At 43.8% G+C, this 26197-nt stretch overlaps 1 protein-coding gene and 1 non-coding gene across 5 annotated transcripts in view; both read right to left on the minus strand.

Annotated features, from left to right (window-relative positions):
* abcc12 (ATP-binding cassette, sub-family C (CFTR/MRP), member 12) overlaps nt 1-26197 on the minus strand; it is a 28198-nt gene continuing 2001 nt past the window's right edge. The window contains exons 4-35 of one of the 4 annotated variants that reach the window (XR_010007804.1): nt 25967-26113; nt 25363-25510; nt 25005-25241; nt 24291-24464; nt 24054-24201; nt 22999-23147; nt 22620-22727; nt 22161-22415; nt 21214-21285; nt 20913-21037; nt 20095-20167; nt 19801-20004; nt 18621-18755; nt 18441-18537; nt 17686-17751; nt 16470-16559; nt 16274-16377; nt 15986-16168; nt 14927-15153; nt 14700-14837; nt 14011-14200; nt 13661-13750; nt 12616-12805; nt 12205-12364; nt 12032-12110; nt 11045-11158; nt 10780-10944; nt 10068-10182; nt 7754-8289; nt 3876-3936; nt 3658-3779; nt 1-510 (exon numbers count right to left, since the gene is read on the minus strand). Coding sequence is in view for 1 of the 4 variants with exons in the window: in XM_062989894.1 (XP_062845964.1) it covers nt 10090-10182; nt 10780-10944; nt 11045-11158; nt 12032-12110; nt 12205-12364; nt 12616-12805; nt 13661-13750; nt 14011-14200; nt 14700-14837; nt 14927-15153; nt 15986-16168; nt 16274-16377; nt 16470-16559; nt 17686-17751; nt 18441-18537; nt 18621-18755; nt 19801-20004; nt 20095-20167; nt 20913-21037; nt 21214-21285; nt 22161-22415; nt 22620-22727; nt 22999-23147; nt 24054-24201; nt 24291-24464; nt 25005-25241; nt 25363-25510; nt 25967-26113 (3961 nt within the window). In the remaining 3 variants the exon portion in view is untranslated. Of the gene's footprint in view, nt 511-3657; nt 3780-3875; nt 3940-7753; nt 8290-9540; nt 10183-10779; nt 10945-11044; nt 11159-12031; nt 12111-12204; nt 12365-12615; nt 12806-13660; nt 13751-14010; nt 14201-14699; nt 14838-14926; nt 15154-15985; nt 16169-16273; nt 16378-16469; nt 16560-17685; nt 17752-18440; nt 18538-18620; nt 18756-19800; nt 20005-20094; nt 20168-20912; nt 21038-21213; nt 21286-22160; nt 22416-22619; nt 22728-22998; nt 23210-24053; nt 24202-24290; nt 24465-25004; nt 25242-25362; nt 25511-25966; nt 26114-26197 lie in introns of those variants that run through there. The other 3 variants (XR_010007803.1, XM_062989894.1, XR_010007805.1) reach the window with 3 other exon arrangements.
* On the minus strand, nt 16915-17071 carry LOC134304380 (U1 spliceosomal RNA). Its single transcript, XR_010007840.1, has one exon. It is a non-coding gene; the product is annotated as a U1 spliceosomal RNA (small nuclear RNA).

Consider the following 26197-nt stretch of genomic DNA (forward strand, 5'->3'; position numbering starts at 1 on the left):
TTAAACAGACAAAATTGTGTTTATTGAAGAGAGAACCACTGCTTTCTAATAATAGACATATGACACAAAAGCCAAAAAGTCAAGTCAATAGAACAATTTTCCCAGCTGTGAAGCACGGTGGAGGGAGCATCATGCCTCAGGGCTTTCGACAGCTTCTGGTCATCAAAAGAACAACACATTCAGACCTACATGAAGAAATTTTTCAAACGAATATTAAAGAATGCAGAGCGAGGTGCACTGAAGGAATCCGCTGCAGGCTGGTGTAAAAATGCATCGTGCGAGCCAAAAAACCCTCCAAATTAAAACAAAAAAAGGGTTCACATACTTTTCTGGAAATGCTGCGTGTGATTTTAGAAAGCTTGTGTGTTTTTTTGAAGATATAAGAAGTTAGAAAGTCGCACCAGATGATTAAAATAATGATGACTGCAGAAGCCGGACACATTAGGACTGGAGTTTCACACTGCTGGTCTAGATTATTACATACACTTACATTTAGTACTTGATAGGGTGCTGTAAGGTCCACACAGAGGGTCACATAAGGTAACACACACACACACGCCACACACACACACCACACACAGAGAGAAAAGAGGACGAATTAGACGATGCCAGGTTCCCTGAGCAACACGAGCGAGCTTGCATCATCATTATTAGCTATTCCCTATCCAGTAGTTATACTGAGCTCTGTTCAAGTCATGATCAGTTCTGTGTGAGTTCTCACTACTTGAGTTACTACTAAACTTAGTAAAATGTGTTTGAAAAGATGCAAAAATAATATAATGTAAAGTAAAAGGTGCTTGGTTGGTGCGTCAGGCTTATATGCAAATATGCTGGAAGAAGCTTGGACGTCGTGGATGCTACCCAACTGGCTGTGTCTGAGGGAGGAAGATCGACTGGGTTTCACTGCCGCTTCAGAAATGCCCTGCTGGAATTTCTATAGGGATTTAAAAATGAGTAGAGGAAGAGAAAGGCTGGATTGGGAAGTAGTAGTAACAGCCTCCTCCTATAGGAGAATGCCTTCCACAAGGTTTTAGAGTGTGTCTGTGGGGATCTGTACTCTGGCAGTACATCATTTATTTAATATTATTGATTTTAAACACGTCACCAAACGATGTGGCTATACAGTGACTATAAAGCTTAATTAGGAAACCTGTCCACATACTTTTGGAATTAGGTTTGTATCAGAAGTAATGCACTGCTAGAATCCTTTGCGGTTTAGACTTAAGGCTTGAAGTAAATACCAGTGCTGCAGGGTCTTCCTGCGTGTCTTATATACAACGTGTGCGTGAACCACATGGTAACGGCCCACCTGGTCAAACAGAGCAAGACGGGAGCAAAGTCCAGCCGTACAGCGCGGTCAGCAAATTTCTAATCACCGGCGACTGCAGGCCAGCATCGGGATTTGTTACATACACTAAATGAACAAAAGTATTGGGACACCTGTTCTAATTATTGAAATCATGTGTTTCAGTTACTAATGCTTCCGATGTTGCAGCAACAGTTTAGGGAAGGCCTTTCCTGTTCCAGCATGACTGTACTCCATGCACAAAGCAACATCTATACAGACATGAAGAAACTCCAGCGGCCTGCACAGAGCCCTGACCTCAGCCTCACTAAACAGCGATGAACCGGAACATCAACTGAGCGCACAGCAATATAAAAGCTGTCATCTTTTGACTGAATGGGCACAAATTCCATTACACAGACCTACTTCCAGTCTTGTAAGAAGCCTTCTCAGATGAGTGTCTGTTGTTCCAGCTGGAAAGATCACAAAACAGTCACTCTGTTTTAATACTTTGTTTTTTAAAAGGGAGTTCCAACAAGCTCATGGTCAAGTGTCCAAATACTTTTGGCCACATAGTGTAGTCAGCCTGTGTAGGATTACGGTGCTGTCGGTGCTGAAGCTCCAAAACCATAAGCGTTTATTTTCCCTTTGTAGCTTTAATATCATCCATTTCTCTGGGAAGCTTTTCTACAAGACTTTGTAACCCTAGAGTGTGTCTGTGGGAATTTGTGCCCATTCAGTCAACAGAGTCAGTGAGGTCAGACTCGCAGTCCACGTTTCTTTCATCCCAAAAGTGTTTAAGTTGCACACAATCTGCACACAAAACCCCAAACTGTTGCCACAATGTTAAAATCCTTATATTATTTTATACACCTGTTAGCAATGGATGTAGCAAAAGCAACTACATTTAATAATAGGGCCTAGGGGTTAAGGAACTGGACTAGCAATCAAAAGGTCGCTGGTTCAAACCCCTCCACTGCCAGATTGTCACTGTTGGACTTTTGAGCAACTTCAACTGCTTAGACTGTATACTGTAACAGTACTGTAGGTCGTTTTGGATAAAAAGCGAGGGGTGTCTACATACTTTCGGCCACCTTTAATTACTGTAACTGACCGTGATCACAGTGAGCACTGAGTGTCGAGTGACCGGGCCTGCTGCGAGCAACATGAGTGCCACGTGTGACCAACTTGAAATGCTCCGATAAATCACTGAACTCCCAGCAGGGAGTCGTTTCGGACGCGAGCAAGTATTTCCTGACACTGGGCGCTTGCGATAAGGGAGTAGCTGTGTTCTTTCTGCTCGATTATGAGGATTTACACAGCTTATCTGTTCATATTAAAGCGCGTTGTAGGTGAAAGGTTAGCATTACGCTACAGCCCTGTTCTATACACCGCTAATGGGGCCAATATGTCATTAAACAATGCTGCTACAGAGCTGGCCAATGTAGGTGAAAGGTGAGCCGGGAGAAAGGGAACCACGCCGGGCCGCACAAGGGCATCTTCTTCAGGTCTCTCACGTTGGTACCAGATCTCTCTTATCTTTTGCTTTTGCCACCTGATGTATTAGAAGCCAGTTTGGTGGCTGTGCGGTAAAACACTCAGTATCTTAGCTGTGCTATCAGCCAGGGGGGTGCCTGCATGGACACACAATTACTTGTGTGCCTGTAGAGGGAGGAACGATGGCTGAAACAGGGTTCCTCATCCTGTGGGGCGTTTAAGTGGTTCACAAGTTCGCAGTGCACCTACATGGACAATAATTGGCCGTTCGTTCCAAGGGAGGGAGGGTTGAAGGGATTCCTCATAACTGCTGCAATTACGACCTCTGCTGGCTGGTCGATGGCGCCTGCACGATCAGACGGGGAATAACGGAGATCGGTGCATGACTCTCCGTACCCGATACGGATCCCCATATGAACCCGCACACATACTTGAAAAAATGGGGGGAGAAGAGGGTGCATCAATTAAAAAACTGCAGTGATGTGACATTATTGATCCTTTAGACGGGTCAAACCGGCCACAACGTCAATATCAAGTTTGGTTTGTCAGCATCACAAGCTTCACACGACCTATCAACTTCTTCACATGAGAGTCTCGGCGGTCACAAAACGCAGGCATTAAAAAAGAGGCGGAGCTGCCCAAAGTCCAGAGAGTAACCGGACATGGTGTGGTTCAGCGATTAGCTTTTACAGCTCAGTGATTGTTTTATCTTCTTCAAGGGGAGTAAGAAAGAGCTCCAGATTCACTATTTAGCTTAGATTACACTAATACCCATGTTCCCCTGCTGCAAAAAATATTAACACGATCGTCCAGGATGTTCCTGGCTTCTAGATTTAAAAACTAAATAAAAAAGGTCGCTAACATCAGGATCTTACCTTATATTTTATTATTAATGAAGTGGGTGCTGCAGAGCAACCTGACTCCTGAGGACATGGGTTTGATTCTCGACTTCAGTCACTGTCTGGGGTTTTCTGTGGGTCATCTGGTTACCTCCAGCCTTCCAAAAACAGACAACTGTCAGATCGGCTATTTTGACTAGTACTAAGTAATTAGTGAACGAGTAAGCGAGTGAGTGAGTGAGTTACATTCGCACCTTGTCCGGAGTTCCTGTGTATTCTTGCGCCCAAGCGTCCGGTTTGGAGGAACTTTCAACCCTACTGATGAGGAACAGGAACATAAGTCAAGAGCCGGACCTTTTGGGCTAACGTTAGTGACCGAATTCCCACTGGCACACTCCAAAATCTTGTATCAAAGGTGCTGGAAGGCCAAACCAGACGGACACAATTGCATTTTTTTCCGGAAATGTCTTTATAGGTTAAGATTCGACTTCACACCTCACTCCATGCCAGCTCTCACACGATGAGCTGATCCTAATTCACGCCCTTTTATTAAAGACACGACTGAAAAGAACCCAGCGGATTTTATTTCCTTCTTGCGCTCTACATCAGCTCTCCTGCTAGGAGTTTGACATTTAAAACTGGAAGTGATTGAAGACTTCCTCTCTTCAAAAAGCTAAAAAAGAACACGCTGATCTTGGCTTTTTTTGGCTCCTAAACCTAAACGTGTCCTAAACGTATATCCACCCACCATCCATCGAGCTGGTCGTTTTATACTCGCATTATACCTGGCGTTCGTTTTTCCCGTGTTGTGATACCGAACACGTCTCTGATCATGTACGTGTGTGTAGATGTAAACTGTGCAAACTTGTTGCTTTGCTCGTGATCTTGTGATGATCTTCCTCTTCTCTTATTTCTGACGCTTATCTTCTCGCTTCTCTTGTTTTCACCAAGCTGGAGGTCGACATGAGGTTTCCACAACCCACACTATATGGCCAGAAGTATGTGGACACCTTTCCCAATCAATTACTTCCAGGGTTTTGCACACTCCTTACTAACAGGTGTATACCAACTATCTTATGCTGTCAACGTTGTGGCAACAGTTTGAGGAAGGTCCTTTCCTGCTCTAGTTTGACTGTGTTGGAACTTCGATGGATTGCAACATCAATAACAAGCCAAACTGTTTTGTGCAGCATTAGCGCCTGACCTCACAGATGCTCCTACCTAGCGGGCACAAATTCCTACAGACACACTTCATAATGTTATAGAAAGCCTTTCCAGTGCAGAGTAGGCTGGCTCGGTGTGTGGAGTTTGCATGTTCTCCCCGTGTCTGTGTGGGTTTCCTCCGGGAGCTCCGGTTTCCTCCCACAGTAAGCAGTAACTACCTGTCCTGTCATGAATGTAACCAAAGTGTGTAAAAAATCCTAATAAATAAATACATACATAAATAAACCAACACTTTGCTTATAGCCATGGTTTTGGAATGGGGTGTCCAACGAGCTCATGGTTACGTATCCACATACTTTTGGACATATAGCGTATCTCTGTATCTCTGTACCGTCTCCAGCATCTGAGCTCCTCTGCCCCCGAGTGAATACAACTACATGTTAGCCTCTGGCACAGTGAGGACGGAACAGAGCGCACGCCAATCGTCACGCGAGGCTAAGAATAGAGTTCACGTTCGGCTATGATTTATTATTCTTTTACACGATCTATCACTGACAGAGAGAAGGACTGAGGAAGATTTATACAATCATAATTAGCTGTAGGCCAACAGGGGTTTCTGAATTGTTGAATCACTAGTTCGCTTTGGACAGTCCTGCCTGAGTTCTGCTACTAACAGTTACGACTATCACAGATGAAATACAGTCGCAGGAATCCCATCGGCATGAATCATTCTGAACGATCTGGATTATTTTATTTAATATTAATACATATTGCATATCGCATCCCCCTCTCATATTTTCCTCATGTATTTCCACCTCTACTGCTGCTGACCTGCACTCCTGACCGAGAAGAGCCCTAACTGAGTTCATTTGGAGATCTGTATCGTGCACAGAGTCACCATTAATCGATCTCCATTAACCCCTGTCTCTTGCAGGCGGCATTAATCAACTCATCCTATTTATTATTTACTTGTAGTCCAGGAAGCCAGGACTGTGAATAAAGAACCTAGACGTCTCTGAGAAATCAGAACCACCTGATATCCCGTCCTGTTTATAAATTAATAATAAGCTCCCGTCAGGTTTTCATGCCAAAACTGTTCCTTATTTAAACCTAAACAATTCACATGCACACACTTTCACACACCCCTAGACTGACTCTCTGGTGCATGACTCTCCTTACGCGATACGGATCTCCATTTGAACCCATCTCATGCAGGAGAATAAGGCGTTTGTCGGATAAGGCGTGTTAGTTACGACCGTTCTCGGTCAGGAGTGGAGCTCTGCAGCTGTAGAGGCTTCTGTAATTCCACCTGAACCACCTGAGCTCAGTATTCCAGAAGCCCTCCCTTCCTTGACAATTAGCAGAGCTGAGATTCGAACCTGCAAGCTTAATATGTCAGCATTAGTGGGCTAGTGTGTTTGCACGTTTTCAGCTTTTGTTGAACACGATTATTTGCTCACACTTCAATAGTCAGGTGTCGAGACGAATAAATCGAGCTCGGGTGGGTTGAAGAGAGGCCTGGATTTCTGAATTTACTCCTCTCAAGAACTATCAGTTCATGTCATCCATGCTGCAATCAAAACTAATAAAAGAGTGGACGTTAGACTGGAAACGGTTCCAAACACACGCAGCTGATCGTGCAAAATCCAGAACGCTCTTAAATTCCTCCCAACTATAGTGTGAGTGCTGACTGTAGACCGAGCACCAAGAACTGCTCTCAGATGATGAGGGTTAAGACAACGATGCACCCTGGTGGGCGATGAGTTTTCAGCCTCTGTCTACAGTCGATTTAGACATTTAAGGAGTATTTTATGTTCATGAAAGCTGAACGATGAGCTGAGGCGGCACTAGAACCAGGCCAGAAGCGCCAATAAGCACTAATGCCAGTCTAGGATTGTATAAAAGTGTGTATATTTTGTTAAATAAATTCATGATGTAGCGTGGAAACTGTGTAAAGTTAAGAAAACAACCTGTTAGGAGCAAATTACGGGATTGAATATCAGGTGGTTCTGATATCTCAGACATGTCTAGGCTCTTTAATCACATCCAGGCATCATGGACTACAAGGATACAATCAATGTGGGCTCATGAACTACCTGGATTATATTATTCAATATTAATAAACCAAATAAATTTTGTAACGCATCCCCCTCAGATTCTCCTCCCAATTTAGTTGTATCCAATTACCTGATTGTATTTCTGCCTCTACACCTCCCTCCCTGACATGTCTGCAGTACTGACCTCTTTTTTCACCTGTTTCACCCAATTCAAATGGAGATCTGTATCGCGTACGGAGAGTCATGCAAAAAAAGAGTCAGTCTAGAAGTGCGTGTATATAAAACAATCGAGTTTTTGTTTAAATTAGAGACATTTTGTCAAATAATTTCATAATGTAGCGTGAAAACAGTGTAACAACCTGTCAGGAGCAAATTACAGGACGAGATATTGACATACAGGCATCATGGACTACGAGGATGAATCAGTGTGGGTTGATGAACTACTTGGATTATATTATTCAATATCAATAAACTGTTATCTGCTTTTAACCCAGCATGATAAAATTACCCTAATAAAAATTTTTACGCACCCCCCTTAAATTTTCCTGCCAATTTAGTCACATCCAATTACCCGACCTGCACTGTTAAACCGCTTTACACCTGTTTCACTAGGTTTATATGGAGATCCATATCGCATACAGAGAGTCACGCACCAGAGAGTCTCTAGGTTTGAATAAGTAACATTTTGTCAAAAACAACCTGATGGGAGCTTATTATTAATTCATAAACAGGACGGAATTTCTCAGACACGTCTAGGTTCTTTATTTACAGTCCCGACTACAAGATTCAGGCCTTCAAATAAATCAGATGAGTCCATTTTGGTTGTAGAGAAGCCCTGCCCCGCCCCACCCTATAACACAAGCAAATCTATTTAGCTGGTGTCGGCATTAAGCTGGAAGTATTCGAAATACCTGTCAAGAGCCAAGTGTTCCTCAAATAGAGACATATTCTGTACTGCTGCTGATCTGTCCTGCAAAGATCACACCTAGAGCACAATGTGCAATCCTAAGATTAAGAAAAATAGAACAGGACATGAATTACACGTGTTAGTTCTAATTAAAACACACAATACATCTGACTGTGTGAACTACTCAGATTTCTGCATACACTCGTAAAATACGGTCACAGACAACCTAGAAAGTTCCGTAAGTTCCTAAACTGTTGGATATTATTGTAAGAACACAGTGTGGTTCTGTTCTAATGACTCGGATGAGTAACACATGCAGAAATCTCAGTAATTCTTGCGACTGTGCGGCTCATTTCTGTATCTGATGAGATGTAAATCAGATCGGGCTGATCTGAAACCGAATCGACGCCGCTGGACGCCGCCTGTCTACGAGGCTCCTGTAGGCTCCCGTTCCCCGAGCCGTCTGGACTCCTCGGGCCCGCTGAAGTTTACGGCGTGTTTCATCAGGAAGCGTGGAACGTGATGCAACCGGGGTTCAACCTGCTCAGGAAGCACAGAGAGAGAGAGAGACAGAGAGAGAGAGAGAGAGAGAGAGACAGAGAGAGAGAGATACAGACAGAGAGAGACAGAGAGACAGAGAGAGAGAGACAGAGAGAGTGAGACAGAGAGAGAGGCGATGCTGCCTGGTGGTGAGGCCAATAAATCCGAGTAGATTTTGAAATGCGCGAAACCACAAACTAATAACGATTATGTGGTTTACTGGGGATGACTGGATTGTTTTCGAGACGATGTGATTATCTGACTAACACTCCACTGTGCCTTTATTTTCCCACCTCAAAATCATTTCAGAAATAAACAACGTTACATTGTTCTGCAATAATTCTCCCTTTACATGAGCACAACACTGAGAGAACACTGAGAGAACATTCAGTTCAGATGGTTCTGCAGCCCAGCGTGTCACTGTTGAGTCATATATACAAATTAATTAGGAAAAAGTACCAGTCATATCAGCTTCCCAATTAAACAGCTGGTATATAGCAAACAATGCAGCTCTACATATATTCTAGCTAAACCCTTTTGTGTTTAGCATGCATTTATTCATCCCCATGTGATCTTTGTGTTGTAGTTCTGGGTTAAAAGTCTTTCCACCAATGTATGTATTATAAGTGTTATGTTTTGTGCCATGTTACGACCCCAGGACGTCAAAAATGCTTCGAATGTGCTTAGAAAGAACTTAAAAGAACACAAAATGCACCACAATAAAACAGGAGATTAACTATAACTACTGAATAATCAACGACTGGGTGGTTAGAGCTAGCACTACTGACTACATTTCCCATACTCCTGTGCGCTGCTCTGCTTACCCTTCACAAGATGGGTTTATGCTCTACAGTGCAGTGTAAACTTAAAGACAGTCTATTTAGTAATACGTTTAGTAATAAAACAAATTACCCCCCCAACCAAAGCTTTTTTAATATTTAAAACAGCCACATGTGACTATTTACCCTCATAGCGTATTTTAGTGAAGTGCAGTTGAGCCACCCGACAACGTCTAAAGAAGTTGATGATTAAAGGCCAATCATGTCCGTGTAAACGCCCAACCGGCTGATAGCACCTCAAAAGACATTCAAACCCGGAGCTAACGGAGGTGAGCCAACGTAAACCAAAATATGATCAAATAAATTACCATCAGTTTTAGGTCTATGAGAACAGCAGCTAAATTTCAGATCCCATAATATTCTCAGCTTCTTAAAACCCACGTTCAAAAAAGCAATAAATAAAGACTCTGAATGAACTGCAGAATGATTTTAATGTTACTGGTTCCTATATTTCAACGTTACTGCAGTAAAACCTGTAGCTTCATTTTTTATCTAGTTTTATTTTGTCCTGAATGAAACAAACTGAAGTTTATGTATATACAAAAGTGCAGAATTAGCGTTTTTACAACAAATAGTGTCAAATTATGTTTATACGGCTCTTAAATCTCAGTGTCCCAGTCGTCCCATGCCGCCCTGAGTAGCTGTTAGATGATAACAAATCTACTTACATTTCTCAAGGTTAAAACGAGAGAGATTTGCAATTTGGGACACAGCCTATCAGAATCCACAGATTATTTTACAGTAGCAGAACACTATTGATAAGTGGTAATGTAAGCATGTAGAAAACGTGTATATACTTATATTCTTAAACATATATACAGTGCATATAAAAATAAATACATATTATATATAAAGAGCACTTCCAAACACGGGGCACGAACTGTCTTACAGAGCACTGCAGTCACACCTCACGTCTCGGGGCGCTATGTTAATGCTAACCAGAGTGCAGGAGCAGCGGGTTTCAGGAGTTGACGTTGTTGGCTGCCGTCAGTAGTGACGCAAATAATGAGTCTGGCCTCTGTACGAGATCCTGAGGTCGGTCGAATTCAACGGCCTGAAAACACACAGACGGAAAGAGAGACAGAGATAAGACGGACGAAGGAGACCAAAGGGCAGCCAGACGGAAAGTTAACGATGCCAACTTCAGTGACAGAGACCTGCATGGCTTTTCTAGAGGTACTCTGCAATTTTAAGGACCCTAGAAAGTCCCACCCTCACAAAGCCTGGTGAATTTGGGTTACGGGTGTGTGATCTGGGGCAGCTCGGTGGGTAGCACTGTCGCCTCACAGCAAAAAGGTCCTGGGTTCGATCCCTAGACAGGGTGTTCCGGGTCCTTTCTGTGTGGAGTTTGCATGTTCTCCTCCAGTCTGCGTGGGTTTCCTCCGGGAGCTCCGGTTTCCTCCCACAGTCCAAAGGCGTGCAGTCAGGTTAATTGGAGACACTGAATTGCCCTATAGGTGAATGTGTGTGTGTGTGTGTGTGTGTGTGTGTGTGTATCTGCCCTGTGATGGACTGGTGCCCTGTCCAGGGTGTTAACTGTGTGCCTTGCGCCTACTGAACAGCTGGGATAGGCTCCAGCACTCCCCCGCGACCCTGATTGGATAAGCGGTTAAGGAAGTGAGTGAGAGTGAGCGGGTGTGTGTCCTCTCACCCTGCCCTTATCCATGACGAGGATGCGGTCGCATTCCAGCACGGTGTTGATGCGGTGCGCTATGGTGAGCATGGTGCAGTGCTGGAAGGCGTCTCGTATGGTGTGCTGGATCAGACTGTCCGTCTCCGAGTCTATGGACGCCGTCGCCTCGTCCAGCAGGATGATCTGTACGCACAGAACGCATCAGGTTCGAATCAGCAGCCATCGTGTGTATCAGATGTGTGTGTGTGTGTGTGTGTGTGTGTGTGTGTTTAAGTTCACATACTTTGGAATTACGGAGCAGTGCGCGGGCCATGCATATGAGCTGTCTCTCTCCTACAGAGAAATTCTCCCCATTCTCCACCACCTCTGAGTCCAGCTTCTGAGGTAAACTGGAGATCTAGCACAGAGGAACACAGAGGAACATTTCACATTAATAAAAGCACTTTCATGTGGACACATTTGTCAAATTATTTTCTTTAAGGATCGTGTCAATTTGGATGTGCTTCATTTCCCTGTGAGCTTTGGCGCCCTCTCCTGGTTACACAGCAGCTTTTCATTCTGTGCATCATTGCAGTTAATGCAGTATTAAATGCAGTAAATCTACCACAAGTGTGCATTCTAATGTGCGTAATTTTGATCTCTTGTAGAGGGATAATGAAACGTGACCAGGGATTCCCAAAACCTAGTCTCACACTCATTAATATTAATCAAGGCCAGTGATAGCTCAGTGGTTAAGGTACTGCACTAGTAAACAGAAGGTTGCCGGTTCAAGCCCCGCCACCACCAAGTTGCCACTGTTGGGTCCCTGAGCAAGACCCTTAACCCTCAATTGCTCGTTGTGTAAGTCGCTTTGGATAAAAGCGTCTGCTAAATGCTGAAAATGTAAATGTAATATTTACAGTGCTTATGCATTAACACTAAGGCATTCAGTGTATAATTTGGCAGCAAGCTTGTCATTTCTAATTTCCAATTTAAAATAATAATAATAGATTTTTAATAATTAGATTTGTATCTCGCAATTTAGTGGTTTCTAGTTTCCGATTGTGGATCCGCTGCACAACCTCCGATCTGATCAAGGAGAGCCGGATCACCACACACCCCCACTGACACGTGTCCAATTTATGGCCACTCCTAATCACCCGGCAGTGTTGGGCTCCCACACAGAGCCGTATCGTGTACAGAGTCACATTTTACCCCCCAAATTTTACCCAGGTTACTTTCTGTGCCAAGTGTCACATTTGAGGTCCAGGAGATTAAGGACTGCACTTACTGCGTCTTTCATGTACGTCTTCTCCAACGCCATCCAGATTTCCTCATCCGAGTAGTTATTAAACGGGTCAAGATTATACCTGCAAGAAATCCAACACAAACACAGTATACTGTAGAAACACTACTATCGGAACCTGGAGCACAGTCTGAGAAGCTCAGGAGCTGAGAGATTACCTAACTGTGCCAATAAAGAGCACAGGGTCCTGGGGGATGATGGACAGCTGGCTGCGCAGGTCCTGCAGACCCAAAGTGCTGGTGTCCAGGCTGTCGATTAGAATAGTGCCACCCGCCGGCTCCACCAGGCGAAACAGGGCCACGCCCAGAGACGATTTACCTGTCCGATAGAGATATGGTACGTGAATTACATACAAAGCTGCGGGTCGTTCCTGTGCGTAGTAACTGGATGAAATGTCTAAACTACTCAGAACTCAGTCTAGTGATTTATCACAAAATGTTTTTTTTACTAAATAAACAAACAAGAACTAAGAATAAATGTAGATAACAGGAATGAACGTCACAATTGATCTACTCAGTCGGGTGTCCACATACTTTTGAACACAGTGTAGTTTAAAATTGCACCCTCACCTGAGCCTGTGCGTCCCACAATGCCGAGCTTCTCTCTTGGTTGGATTGTGAGGCTGAGGCGGTCCAGCACTATGGGCGTGTTCTCTCTGTACCTCATGCTGTAGTCTTTAAATGTGATAGCGCCCTCTTGTGGCCAGCCAGTGGGAACGTTCACGTCTTTCACTTTGCGTGGTGCTTCGGACACGCAGCCCTGGAGAGCATTTACATTTACATTTTCGGCATTTAGCAGACGCTTTTATCCAAAGCGACTTACAGTATACAGTTTTTTTTTAAGCAATTGAGGGTTAAGGGCCTTGCTCAAGGGCCCAACAGTGGCAACCTGGTAGTGGTGGGGTTTGAACCGGCAACCTTCTGCTTACTAGTCAAGTACCTTAACCACTAGGCTACAACTGCCCTGAGAGCAGATCATACTGTATGATAGCAGAGATGGAACAGACGCTTCTATTCAATCACAAAGCCTAGTTTCAAATAAGTTGGGACGTTTTGTTAAGTGCAATAAAAACAAGAATTTGAGATTTGTTTTTTTGTTTTTTTGTACACAAGACTTCAGCTGCTCAACAGTCCCTGGTCGCTATGGTCTGATTCTCCTCTTCATTATGTGCTAAAAACTTTCAATAGGAAAAATAACTAGACTGCAGGCAGGCCAGAAAAGCACACGCACTCTGTGCCTTTGAACCCACACTGTTGTTGCGTGTGCCGAATGAGGTCTGGCATCGTCCTGCAGAAATAACTATGGATTTCACATAAGTTCACTTTTCCAGATTGGGACGATGCAAAAAGGGAATCATAAAAGTCCAACATTACATTATTACATTATTTTTACCCATGAAACACAAACAATGCATCAAAACAAAGCACAAAACGAAATATGCTTTCTTAATAAATATGGTGGTAATCTGGTCCCTCTGTGGTAACGCAAAGTCTCCACAAGGGGGCGTTCGTGTACAAGTTTATCTCGTTATGTACCTGTTGATATTTTTAATGCGACCCATACAGTACTGTTATTTCTTAATAACTCCAGTGGAGTGTAGTACACGCGTCTTACCGTGATGTACTCCTGCAGTCTCTCCACTGAGGTGAACTTGGCATCCACTTCTGTAGAGAGTCTCACCACGAACTGCAGAATCCCCGTCAACTTCAGAACCAACACAGAAATATGCTGAGCAATGCTGCACTTCAATGATTAAGCATCGCTTAGATGTGTCATTAACACCATAACATGATTTTGAGCCAACCATATTTAATATTTAAAGGACGGCAAGGTTCCATTGCAAGATAGCTTACCAGAAAGAAAATGTTCACCCATGTACTACATCGTGCACAATAGCTTCAGGTGTGTGTGTGTGTGTGTGTGTGGACGAGAGTTCCAGACCCTTTTCTGTGATCATGACTTACCTGTATAGTATAGGACAGGGCCAGACCCTTGAGCGCAGGGTTAATAACATCGTTGGGGCTGAGCGCTACAAACAGCGCCACTGTCAGAGCAACCAAAGCAGACAAGAAGTCCAACCAGAAAGACAACCAACGTGTTCCACAGTTAAACAACAGGAAGTGATTGGAGTTGTTGTCACTTATGGCTTTAAAACTGTTAAAAAAACACACAAACAAACATAATTCAGGATGTTAATGTTTAACATGAGGCTCACTTCCAATAGCAGATGCCTCTTGTTCATATTGTTCTATGTGATTTAAGACTCCCATTGTACTTAATTAACTGTGACTGGCTCCGATCTCGGCTCTGCTATCAGCCGACTGGGCGCCTACGCAGACACACGATTGGCTATGTGTCCGCAGGGGGAGGAATTACGGCTAAAACAGGGTTCCTCATCATTGAAGCAATTAAAGATCAATCACAGGCGGCAGTGTGTGGCTCTCCGATCCTCGGCAGGTGAAAGGAAGCGATCCGGGGCTGCACGAGTGTTGAAGTGGACATGGCTCCGATTGGCCACGACTGGACTGGGTTAAAAAGGGGGAAACTGACTTACATCTCAGTAGCACTGTTCTAATTTTAGTAACACACTCCGTGTAATTTGATCTAAGGGGGTTTTAGGTCGAGGGCGTGACTGTTCTTTGTGTGGTCTTACTGTTCTATATACTGCGTTCTCTTGTCGTAGGCGTGGATGGTGCTGAGACCCTGGATGACGGAGGTGGTGAGCGAGATGCAGGGAGAGCGACTCACGTTCTCCATCCGCTTCATCTCTCGAATGCTTCTCTGGAAAACACTGAAGCAAACAGAGCAGAGACACAGTAATACATTATTATACATTTTTTTAAACCACCATCACTTGCGAGTGAAATGTTTTGGACTTACTAAAGGATGGCGGCAAAGAGGAAACCCAGGACAACCACGACTACGAGCAGGTAGGGAAAGACGATGCACACGGTCAGGAGAGTGAAGAAGACTATCAGGCAAAACTGCAGGAAGTTCTCCATGTTGAAGGGCAGCGCGGTGTCGATCTCATCCTGGTCTTTGCTGAAGCGGTTCACCATTCGGCCCGTAGGAGTCGTGTCGAAGAAGCTCATTGGACTGGCCAGGATCTAATAGGCAGCAGAGGTTCGATATTAATGAATCGTCGTTATACTACGATACTCTGATGTGCTTTTCTTTTCTCTGTCTGACACTTCTTAATTCAGGGTCACTCTGTGTCCAGAGCCTATTCTCTGATTAAGGGCCTTGCTCAAGGGCCCAACAGTGGCAACCCGGCAATCTTGAACCAGTGACCTTCCAGTTATTAATCCTGTACCTTAACCGCTGAGCTACCACTGCACATAACTGACCCTACATGAAACTTGTTTATCCAAAGCAACGTACAATTTGAGCAATTTAGGGTTAAGGGCCTTGCTCAGGGGCCCAACAGTGGCAAGCTCATGATGGTGGGGCTTGAACTGACCACCTTATGATTACTAGTCCAACATGATAACCACTAAGCTACCACTGTCCATCAAAGGGCATCATGAATACTGTAATTCGCTTGCATTTCGCTTTGCATCTAGTGGCTTCATGATGAAGTAGAAGTAGTCAATCCATCTACTGGCATGCATTTTCAAGTAAGCACTATCCACTAGCGGTTGATGCACATGTGTTATGTGTATTGCGGTGGTTTTGCAGCCTATAGATCATTTGTAGTACTTAATACAATTTATCCCTACATCTATTCAACCTCTTGATCCTGATCAAGGCCACAGTGGGTCAGGGACACACATAAACACTGGATGCACAATTCACTGTAGGTAGCACATGCCCACGCACACATACCCAGGGCCAGACTTAAGCATTTGCATGGTTAATGTATATATATAAATGAAACCCAGGTGCCCAGGACCACTGTGCCACCCAGAAAGTGTTGGTGATGTGTGGTGGAAGTCTCACCCTCTTGAACATGGTGTCGTGGAGTTTGGACGAGGCGTGCAGTGTGACTTTAGTGAACGCGAAGCCCTTCACAGCGCTCAGCACGACCATCACCACTATAATCATGCCGTAGATCATCTGATAGAACCACAGGTCAGGATTGTCGGATATGTTGCCCGTGTTGGGGTATGATGCATTCAACAGCTAGAACACACACACACACACACACACACACACAGTGTAAGATGAACACAAACACACAATTTGTATTTCAAACAGAAATACAAGTGTGTGCTAGTGTGTGTTTACCCCAGATCCTTGATCTAGCCAGTGACTGAGCCACCAGTTGCAGAAGGCAGTGCATCCCACCAACAGGAAAAAGATCAACAGGATGAAGAACAAAAGGAAGTAGCCTAAACATTGTGAGAGAGGGAAAGATTAGCAAGACAAGCCTTACAAGTGAGTGAGTGTGTGTGTGAGTAAGTGAATGAGTGAGAGTTACAACCTCCAGCAGCAACACAGTATTGGTGGTAGGTCCCTAAATTGACGGCTCCTTCCTGAGACATCTCCTTCTGTACCAGCTGGTCTTTTCCCTCTAAAGTGCATAAAATACCATCAAAATGTGTGAATATTTAGCTTTACACACACAGGCCACTTAATTGGGAACATATGAACATCTTGATCATGTTATTAACCACTTAGCACAACGCACACACATACATACATACATACATACATGAGTCGAGAGCTTTAGTTAACGTTCACGTCATGCATTAGATGATGAACGCCTTTATTTGTCATATATACATATACACTGAGCACAGGGTCAGTCATTGTACGACGCCCCAGGAGCAGACAGGGTTAAGGACCTTGCTTAAGGAGCCTGGATTCGAACTGGCAATCTTCTGACTGATAGCCCAAACCTCTACCCACTAGGCTACCACTGTCCACAGTGCGCGAACCCAGTCCCCTTACTATCAGAAATTATGCAGTCGAGATTCCCACATTCGGGGAATTTGCAGGGGTCAGCACAATCGGAGTGCAATAGCTGAGCCTCGCCACGGGTGACCCATCTTGATCACGGTCTCGCCCCTGCCATCCAAGTATGCATTAGGACGTAAACTAAATACTCTGACCACAGAGTTTGAGTACATCCAAAACTGCCAATCTGCAATTTGTGAGCTGCAGCTCTGCAGGCAGAAACACCTTGTTGATGAAACTCCTAATAGTTTCTGTGAGCCTCAGATTTCTTCTGTTGACTGGCAAGATAGAAACCTGATTTGGTTTGACTTCAGGTTTGATGCTTGAGGTCTGAAATTGCTTTCGTTGGTTACCCGTCATCACAAACGATTTTCATTTTCCTGCGACCTCTCATTTTATCAAGGCGTTTGTGTTGTTGCACTGTTGCACTGTTGAACTCTGTGCAAACCTAAATACTGTTTTGTGTCTGACAGACCTAAACCAGCCTGTCTGGCACAACCAAAGCATCCCGGTCAAAGTCACTTAGATCACATTTCTTGCTTAATCTGATATTGTGTGAACATTAGCCAAAGCTCTTGAACCCCGTTCATGTTTTATAATGAATTGTGCTGTGACACAACAGGTTAACTGCCCCTGTCATGAATGAGTGCGTGTCCAAATGTGACCAGTAACTGTGTATTGACTTACGTAAGGATAAAGTCTCTTCATTAAATATATTCCAAACATGAGGGTCAAGGTACCTTTCGTTTCCTTCGGTTCTGCTGACGCACTTTCTGGTTTAACCTTCTCATCAGACATGTCAAAGGCTGAAGGGGGGACAAAAATGTTAATAAAAAAGGCATTTTTTAATGAAAATAAATAACAGTATTTAATTGTATTGATTAGTGATGTGAGGTGAGATGAAGTGGTTACTCTGTTTGAATGACCAATAGATTCATTCTGCTTTAAAGGCACTAGATGGAACTTGACCAGTGAGAGTCAAACCTTTTCAGTTTAACCAAAAACAGTAAACATTAATTTTTTTTGCTTTTTTATGCAATATACATTCACCAAAAGCATCAAATATTAACACCACATGACTGTTACATTTTAATTTAGGGTTTTACATCAAAAACAACAAGAGTCTCTAATCTCTGCCCTGATATCAGCCGGCCAGGTACCAAGACAGACACATGATTGGCTGTGTGTGTGTATGGTGAGCTGAAATATGGTTTCTTGTTGCTGGGGCAATTATGACCTCCGCTGACTGGTCGAGGTGCCTTTACAGGGGGTGAATAAAGCAATCGAGGGCTGCGTGACAGCCACGGCCCTTGTCCATCAGGGGCGGGGTGGTGGCAGCGAAGATGGAGACACAAGTTTATTTTGGGGGGATGTTTGTGACCTTCGCTGAGCCCTTGGTCTAATGGCTCTTGCTGTGGTTCAGTTGAGTCCTGATGCATTATAAAGCAATATGCACCCCTTTTAGACCCATAGATCTTTGTGTATGAATTCTGACCTGCGTTCACAACTCCGTTGGATTTCGACTTTTCCAGCTCCTGCTTGATGTGCCGGTTGGATTCAGCTGGAATTTTCGGTGCCTCCTCCGCCTGGTGCTAAACAATAAAATCAGGATGAAATGAGAGATCCTCGCTTTATAAAATCAACGTGCTTGAGCTTTCAGAGAAGGTTCTATTACATCGCTCTGTTTCAGCTGGAAGCTGTTGATGAGATGAGCGTATCGACCGCTGGCTTCCATCAAAGCTCCGTGTGTTCCAGCTTCTTTAATCTTCCCGTTTTCCAGCAGCAGGATCTCATCGCAGAACTCCAGATACTGCCGAGAGACAGACGGAGGGAGAAGAAAATAAAGACACATGATGCAAAGGACATAACAGAATTAATCATTACTGGGAGTGACATTTGAAGAAGTCATAAAGTCAGTTTATGAGACGCTGACCAGGCTGGGTGATGTTTACCAACGTGCTGACTCAGCATGATTCAACAGAAGTGTGTGTGAAAAGTGTTTAACCCCCCCCCCACTCTTTTAATTATACAAAGGTTAAACTGAACAGACATTACATAACAAATGAATAGATTTCTCATGAAGGTGCTCATGCGCTGTCAACAAATGCCATGTCATGGTGGCATCACAACAAAGACATTAATAGCTGAGTTATTAGAAGCCTTGTGCTGCGTCCAGTCAGAAATTAGGCACATAATGCCAAGTGGAAATAATTATTCAGCGCATTTTGAGACAGATTAACGTGTGGTTAGACTCACCACACCACCGTGATGGTCCCTAGTGTCGGGACTGGGCAGAGACACGCTGCAGCTTTAACGGCGAATCAAAGACCCACACGAGTCAAATGTCTGAACTGCGAATGCGTGAGGGGATTGACTCCGTCCGCTAAATGAATCCCTCCATAAAGCTATGGAGGGAGAGCGCTTCAATAAGCTAGCTGCTCGACCCATCATCATACCGACACATGGTCACAGCCTAATGCTTCTCACTCAACCCTGACTGACCAAACTAAGAACAAAAATAAAACCTGCAGAGAATAAAATGAAAGCTGAAAGTGGCTAAATAGAGTAAAGATTAGAGGAAGTGGTTCACAACACTGGCCGTCTATCTTACCGACTGATCTAAACTATGATTCGCACCCCACTGATCTCCGGGCTTTCCTTAAATAGGGGGTTTGCTCTCTGTTTGGGACTACAGGGGGTCCACATCATGCAGGTTGTGGACATCAAGTACAGCAAAGATTGCACAGGTTTGGCATATTTGCATGACAGCACTGGGACACCTTAATAATTCTTAGTAAAAATGATACTGTGAAAACCGAAATGTGCTGTATCTGTGGTAACCTCGACTGAATTACCTGTAGCTGATGTGTAACCAGGATCACCGTCTTGCCCCTCAGCTCTTTTTTGATGCATTGTTCAAAAATGTGCTTGCCCACGTGGGCATCAACTGCAGACAGAGGATCGTCCAACAGGTAGATGTCCCTGTTAGAGTAGATGGCTCTGGCTAGGCTGACCCTCTGCTTCTGACCACCCGATAGGTTCAGACCACGCTCTCCGATCTATACACACATCAGTGGACATGAACCTTGTGTTATTATTCATATTAATAGCATCAGTGAGTAATACTGATACCGACCGGGCTGTGTTACCTCAGTCTGATCACCATAAGGTAGAATAGCAAGATCTGGCTTCAGACTGCAGACGTGGACGACATGATCATACCTGTAAACACACACACACACACACAGATATACAGGATTATAATTATTATCTGTTACTTTAATGAGAAATCTATTCATTTACAGTTTAAACGCTGGGCCCCGGGAGCTAAACTGAGTTATGTAATATCTGTTCAGTTTAACCTTTGTATAATTAGAAGTTCAAATCTCAGCTGGGCACCTACACAGACACACAATTAGCTGTGTATCTATAGTGGGATGGATAGTGGCTAAAAAGGTTCCTCTGTGGCATCTATGACCTCCACTGACCGGTCAGGGTGCCTGCACGAGGGGCAGCTGATCACGGATTGCAAATAATTTTAATAAAGAGTTTGTCTTCCATCAAGGTGCTTTTGGTATAAAACCCTACAAATGGTAAATAACAGGGATTGTTTTTGGTTTTAACGGCATGTTTAACACATATGTCATTTAATGGCAAAAAAAAGAGATTATAAACAATAGGGATGAGTGTTAAAATGAATATTTAAATAAATGGTTTGGTCTTTTTCTTTAGATTTGACATTTTGAACACAAAAATAATAAATAAGTTGCTCAGTTGTCGCAGCGGTAAATCACGCCAGCCCACTAAAGCCAAGATTAAGCTCAGTTTGAATTTCAGCAGTGCTATCAGCCGGTCAGGAGTCTACACAGAGGTCTACAATAATATTAATAATAATAAACTCTCTTGCCCCTTAACTCTTTTCAATAATTAAATAAAAAAAGCATGTCACTGGAAGTGTGTTTGTTACCTCTTTCGATCAAAAGTTTCTCCCATCAGAATATTATCACGTACAGTTCCATGAAAGATCCAGGCTTGTTGAGAGACGTAGGCTAACGTTCCGTTCGCTGAGACGGATCCACTCAGAAGGTGCATCTAACAATAAATTACAGAAATGCTAATTCAGCACAAAGAGGACCCTGTTCAGCACTACCCACTGTACCTCTGTGCCGCCTCGAACTCAATAAAAAAGAGGCGTTTTAATAAAATAGAAAGTACAATAAGCAGCAGTCAGGGAAAACAGAGCCGTGTTACATATTTTACTATCATACCTGTTCGAGAATGCTTGATATCAGTGAAGTTTTTCCACTTCCAACGTTGCCGCAAACCCCGAGCAAATTCCCCTGGGAAAATAAATAAATATTCATCAGTCATCATTACAAAATAAGTTACATTACACTCACAACTAAAGACCAATGAACCAGTTACTTCCACATACTGTTAAAAGACAATGTTGTGTTGTTCCTCACCATCCTGCCCTCCTCTGTCACCCCAACCACCTGTATGTCCTCCCTCACCGCATCCATAAACCTCTCCATAGAACTCTCATCCCTCCACTGCACATGCCCAGACCATCCCATCTCACTTCCCTTAAACATCCTACCTGCTCCATCCCTCTAATAAACTCGTTCCTAAACTGGTCCATACTATAAAATGCCTGACCCTAAAAAACTGTTATCATTATTTGGCTGCAAAAGCCATTTTTGAGAAAAAGCTGCTAAAACAAGGAAAAAAATACTTATAAAAGGAATCGATTACATGATAACTCCCAGTATAAGCATAACTAATAACCCACACCTTACTGCTGCAGCTTTACCTCAACTCAGGTTTCCTAAAGTCCACACAAGTTTAAAAAGGGGATTCAGATCTGCATTTGGGGGGAAGTAAGTGCTAAAATTGATTTAAATGTTCCAGGATATCTGATGCACAGTGGCATTTCTACTCGCTAATGAGAATAAACATGTTTTCCTGTGATGTGTGGGTAAATAATAAAGAAAAATTAAGCTGTATAGCATCCAAGCGCAAGAAACAAGTAGTGCAAGGGAGTCTGGGTTTCAATACGTAGCCAGGTTTCATTGTATCACAACCACCGTGTCCTATTTATTCTGAACATTTATTTAGAGTAAATAGTTTCACACACAGATATCTGAGCATGAACTGTGAACTCTAACTAAACAGTATTGAGTAAAAGCTATGAAGTTCGAAGTTAAACACAAACCTTGGGCAGGTTGAACGTGATGTTCCTAAGTGTAGGTTTGGGCTCTGATGTGTGCACGCCGTTCTGAGCGGATTTCACAGGCTTCTCTTTACTTCCTTTTACCCCGTTAGCTGCGGTGACCTGACTTTCGTTCTTCTCTGAGGTGGCGTGGTTGGGATTGCTCCAGGAAAACGAAGCTTTGTTCATCACTAATGCGGCGTCCAGGTCTTTGTTCTGGACCAGATATGATTCGGGATTCTCGATCATGAGGAGCCTCTGCAGAACGATAATGAACACGAGCATGATCAATAATTAGCCTCATTGTAAAACCTACTTGGATATATTCAATTCCCCTGTTTGCATAAAATCCAACATACTGACACGCCCATATGCAAACGTTGGCTGTAAAACCATGAATCATACTGAAAAGCTCAGTAACACCTTTTAAAAGTAAAGAAATTAAAAATAAACAAAACAAACCTTCAGTCGAGTCAAAGCCACTTTAGCTTCAGCCATCGATTTAACGGAGAAAGGCAGCAGACCCAACGTCATCCTCATGGAGTTAAACACCGCTATGATCGTGTAGGCCTACAGACAAAAAGACAAACGACTTTGAAATACACTTTACAGCCAAAAGTATTTGGACGCCTGACCATGAGCTTATTATTACAGGTATTACGACTGCCGCGCTTCTGAGACGGCTTTTCACAAGACTGTGGGAACTTATGCCCATTCATACAAAAGAGAATTGTATGGCCTGGCATTTATATGATGTAAATTAAATCATTAAAAAGGCGTCCACATACTTTTAGCCAATATAAGTGTATTTGTCAGTGTATGTAAGATGCTAAACACTCACTGTGGACGGTTCCAGAGGAAATTTGAACGCCGAGTGAGCGATGAAGGTGAGGATGGTGGCTAGAGACGGAACGATTGTTGTTAATGATGAGTTCCAGCTCTGAATATATCCTGCCTTCTCCAACAGCTGCTTCTCGTTCTTCCTGATCTCTACAAATGTTGGGAAAGATGCCAGAGACCCATCAATGGATTGGCGTCCTTTCAGAAGTGTGTTACTGTGTTGCACCCAGTGATTCTGAGAAATTAAGCAGTAGGCTTTGTTGTGAATTTTAGCTTATTATTTGTTTTTCTATCAACTCAATTTGGATTTATTGGTATGTCAAGCGCCTGGCTGGACGGGTAGCATAGCAGAGACTTAAACTTCTGCATTTTAGATGTAGGAAACCACTGCACTGCCCAAAAAAAAAAATTTTTAATTAATCAAGGAGATCATACAGACTTCTAGAAAACACACTGTTCAGCAGAACATCTAGTCATGGAGCAATAAAGAGACGTTAAACAAGGTGAACACCTGACCGCACGTACCTTTCATAACAATTACTGCATTTACAAGTCTGATGGTACAAGGACAGTCACATGACTTGTGCGCATGATGCCACCGTTTACCTGCATGTCGGTCCTTTTCAGTCAATGTCAGCTACCTCTGGGACACAAGGTTCGAATCCCCAGCGGTGCTATCAGCTTGTCGGGTGTCTACATACAGACATGGTTGTCTACTTTAAAAAATCTGATTCAATCCAAGAAGCTTTAAAAAGAAGCAAAGGGTGCTTTGTCCTGGTCAGGGTCTCAGTGAGTCTGATTCATTGGGCAAAAGGAAGGAAACACACCGGACAGGTCGCCTGTCCATCACAGAGCACACACGCACACGCACTCAGGGCAGTTTTAGTGCCTCCAACTGGCCTGACTGCATGTCTGTGGACTTGTGAGAGGAAACCGGAGCACCCGGAGGAAACCCACCCAGACACAGGGAGAACATGCCGACTCCACACAGAATCATATGGCCGCCCTTATCATATCCAAATGACTCTGTTAGTTATGGGAAATATGAAGGCGTACCTGTGATGGTCTTCTCAAAAGACTCCTCCCATGCGTACATCTTGATAAGCTTGATGCAGGTCAGAACCTCGTTCATGGTGCGAACACGCCTGTCAGTGACAGACACGGACAGTTTCCGAAACACTCTGATCAGCAGGCCAATGTAGAACTAGCAGCGAAACATCACGTACAGAATTATAAACTTTCCTGTACCCGCTACATCTGCATAATTATAATTCTTTTGGTTTGGTAGCTCACCTGTACAGGTAAAAAGATCAGGTAGGTACAGATTCCTATAAGTGCTGTGTAGCCCAGGATGTAGCAGGAGTAAATAATGCATATAATCAACAACATGGGGATGCAAAGCATGAAGGCGCCATAAAGCACCGCTTCGAACATGCGATAGCCGTCAGCCGTCAAAAGGTTGACCAGCTGTGGGAGAGAAAATGAATTAAGGACGAGCGTTTAGACAAGAGCATTTTATTATAAAAACCAGCAGTGTCGTATACACTAATGAGCCAAAACATAATGACCACCTAAACATAATGACCTGCAGTATACACTCCTGGCTCCTCGTCGCTGGGTACACTTTTTTTTTGGATAAAAGTGCCCTTGGCAGGTAAAAAAGACTGCCTCAGCCCTCCTCAATCGGGGGTGAGGGGTGCAAAAGCAAGAGACAAACTTTAATTGGTAAAAATAAAAAAAGGGGGGAAACAATAAAGTTTTGGTCCACAGCAGACGCCGTAGCCTTTGTGGACGTTCAAAAGCATTAAAAATACCCCTAAATGTGGCACACACCACTGTAATGAAATAGGTGTAGCTGTTTGTAAGGGGTTCATAATTCTTTGGCTCACTGGTGTATCATAAATACTCAGATGAAGATCTGACCAAATTTTATTAATGTCGTATTTTTTGCAACTGCGTTCGCTGTCAAAAACATTGACATAATAACCCAAACCAATCAGAGCTCACCTCTCCTACGGTGACGCTGCTGAGCGCTCGGAGTGAGATGATTTTTTGGAAGGCGAGCACGCTGAAGGCTCCTTTCAATCGGATGGCGGTGCGCAGGTTCACGGCCCAGAGCAACGACGCGAAGAACGCCTTGGAAAACTCCGTGACGAACAGAGCCGCACACAGGCCGACGCCGTGCACCAGGGTGGACGCTTCAGGCTCTGCTGCGTACAGCAGGATCTGGTTCATCACAATTGACTGAAAACAAACACCAAAATCTACATTTAATAAACCACTGGCTTACGTTGTTTTACACCGTTTGGCCAAACAAGCTAATAATAGCTGTGTTTTGATCTTTGAGATGGGAAGTGAAACGTACCGGTCCAATAAAGACTGCAAAAATGAAGAGCATGGAGAGCAAAACAGACACCATGAATCTCGTTCTCTGAAATCGCATCACTACTGAAAACAGAGAGGCTTTCTCGATGCCAACGCGCGCCACCTCTTCTTCCCACATCTTTCGGAACCTTTGCACACACACACACACAAAAACACATTACATTTAATCATTGCTGCTAATCTCCATTTAAACAGCCACATTATTACTACAATTATATGCTTAATAATTCAAGTTTGTGAACTTTTTAAATACACCCCCCTCTCAATTTCTCAAGAGAAGAACTGTAAGTAACACGTGTGCAGCACAGACCACTTCTATTCACCTGCATGAGGCAGGTTCATATGGAGATCCGTATCAAGTACGGAGAGTCACGCACTGATATCCATTATCCCCCGTGTCACTGTGCAGGCAGCACTGATCAGCCAGCAGAAGGAGGAATCGTTAGTCCCTCCCTCCCTCGGACCAGCCAATCATTGTCCGTGTAGGTGCCTAACTGGCTGATAGCAGAGCTGAGATTACACTTAGCTTCACTTACCCCTAACAAACTAATAATTCAGCCTCGTTTAGCCTTCGCATGTTTTACCTTTCTCCGCTCGTGTGTGATCCGTCGTGAGGAGACAGGTTGAGCGAGCTTTTATCCAGGCGGTTCCTGAACAGCTTCCACATCATGGGCGTCATCCATACAAACGAGCTGAAGGAGAAGAATCCTGCATCATCCATGGGGTGAGACCTGCACAGAAAGCAGAATTAACTACTGTAAGCCAGTTCACACATTCTCACCTCCTGTGTTCCTGACAGGGCTGCACTGGGTTTG

The sequence above is a fragment of the Trichomycterus rosablanca genome, chromosome 27 (genome assembly GCF_030014385.1).
Source record: "Trichomycterus rosablanca isolate fTriRos1 chromosome 27, fTriRos1.hap1, whole genome shotgun sequence".
NCBI lineage: Eukaryota > Metazoa > Chordata > Actinopteri > Siluriformes > Trichomycteridae > Trichomycterus > Trichomycterus rosablanca.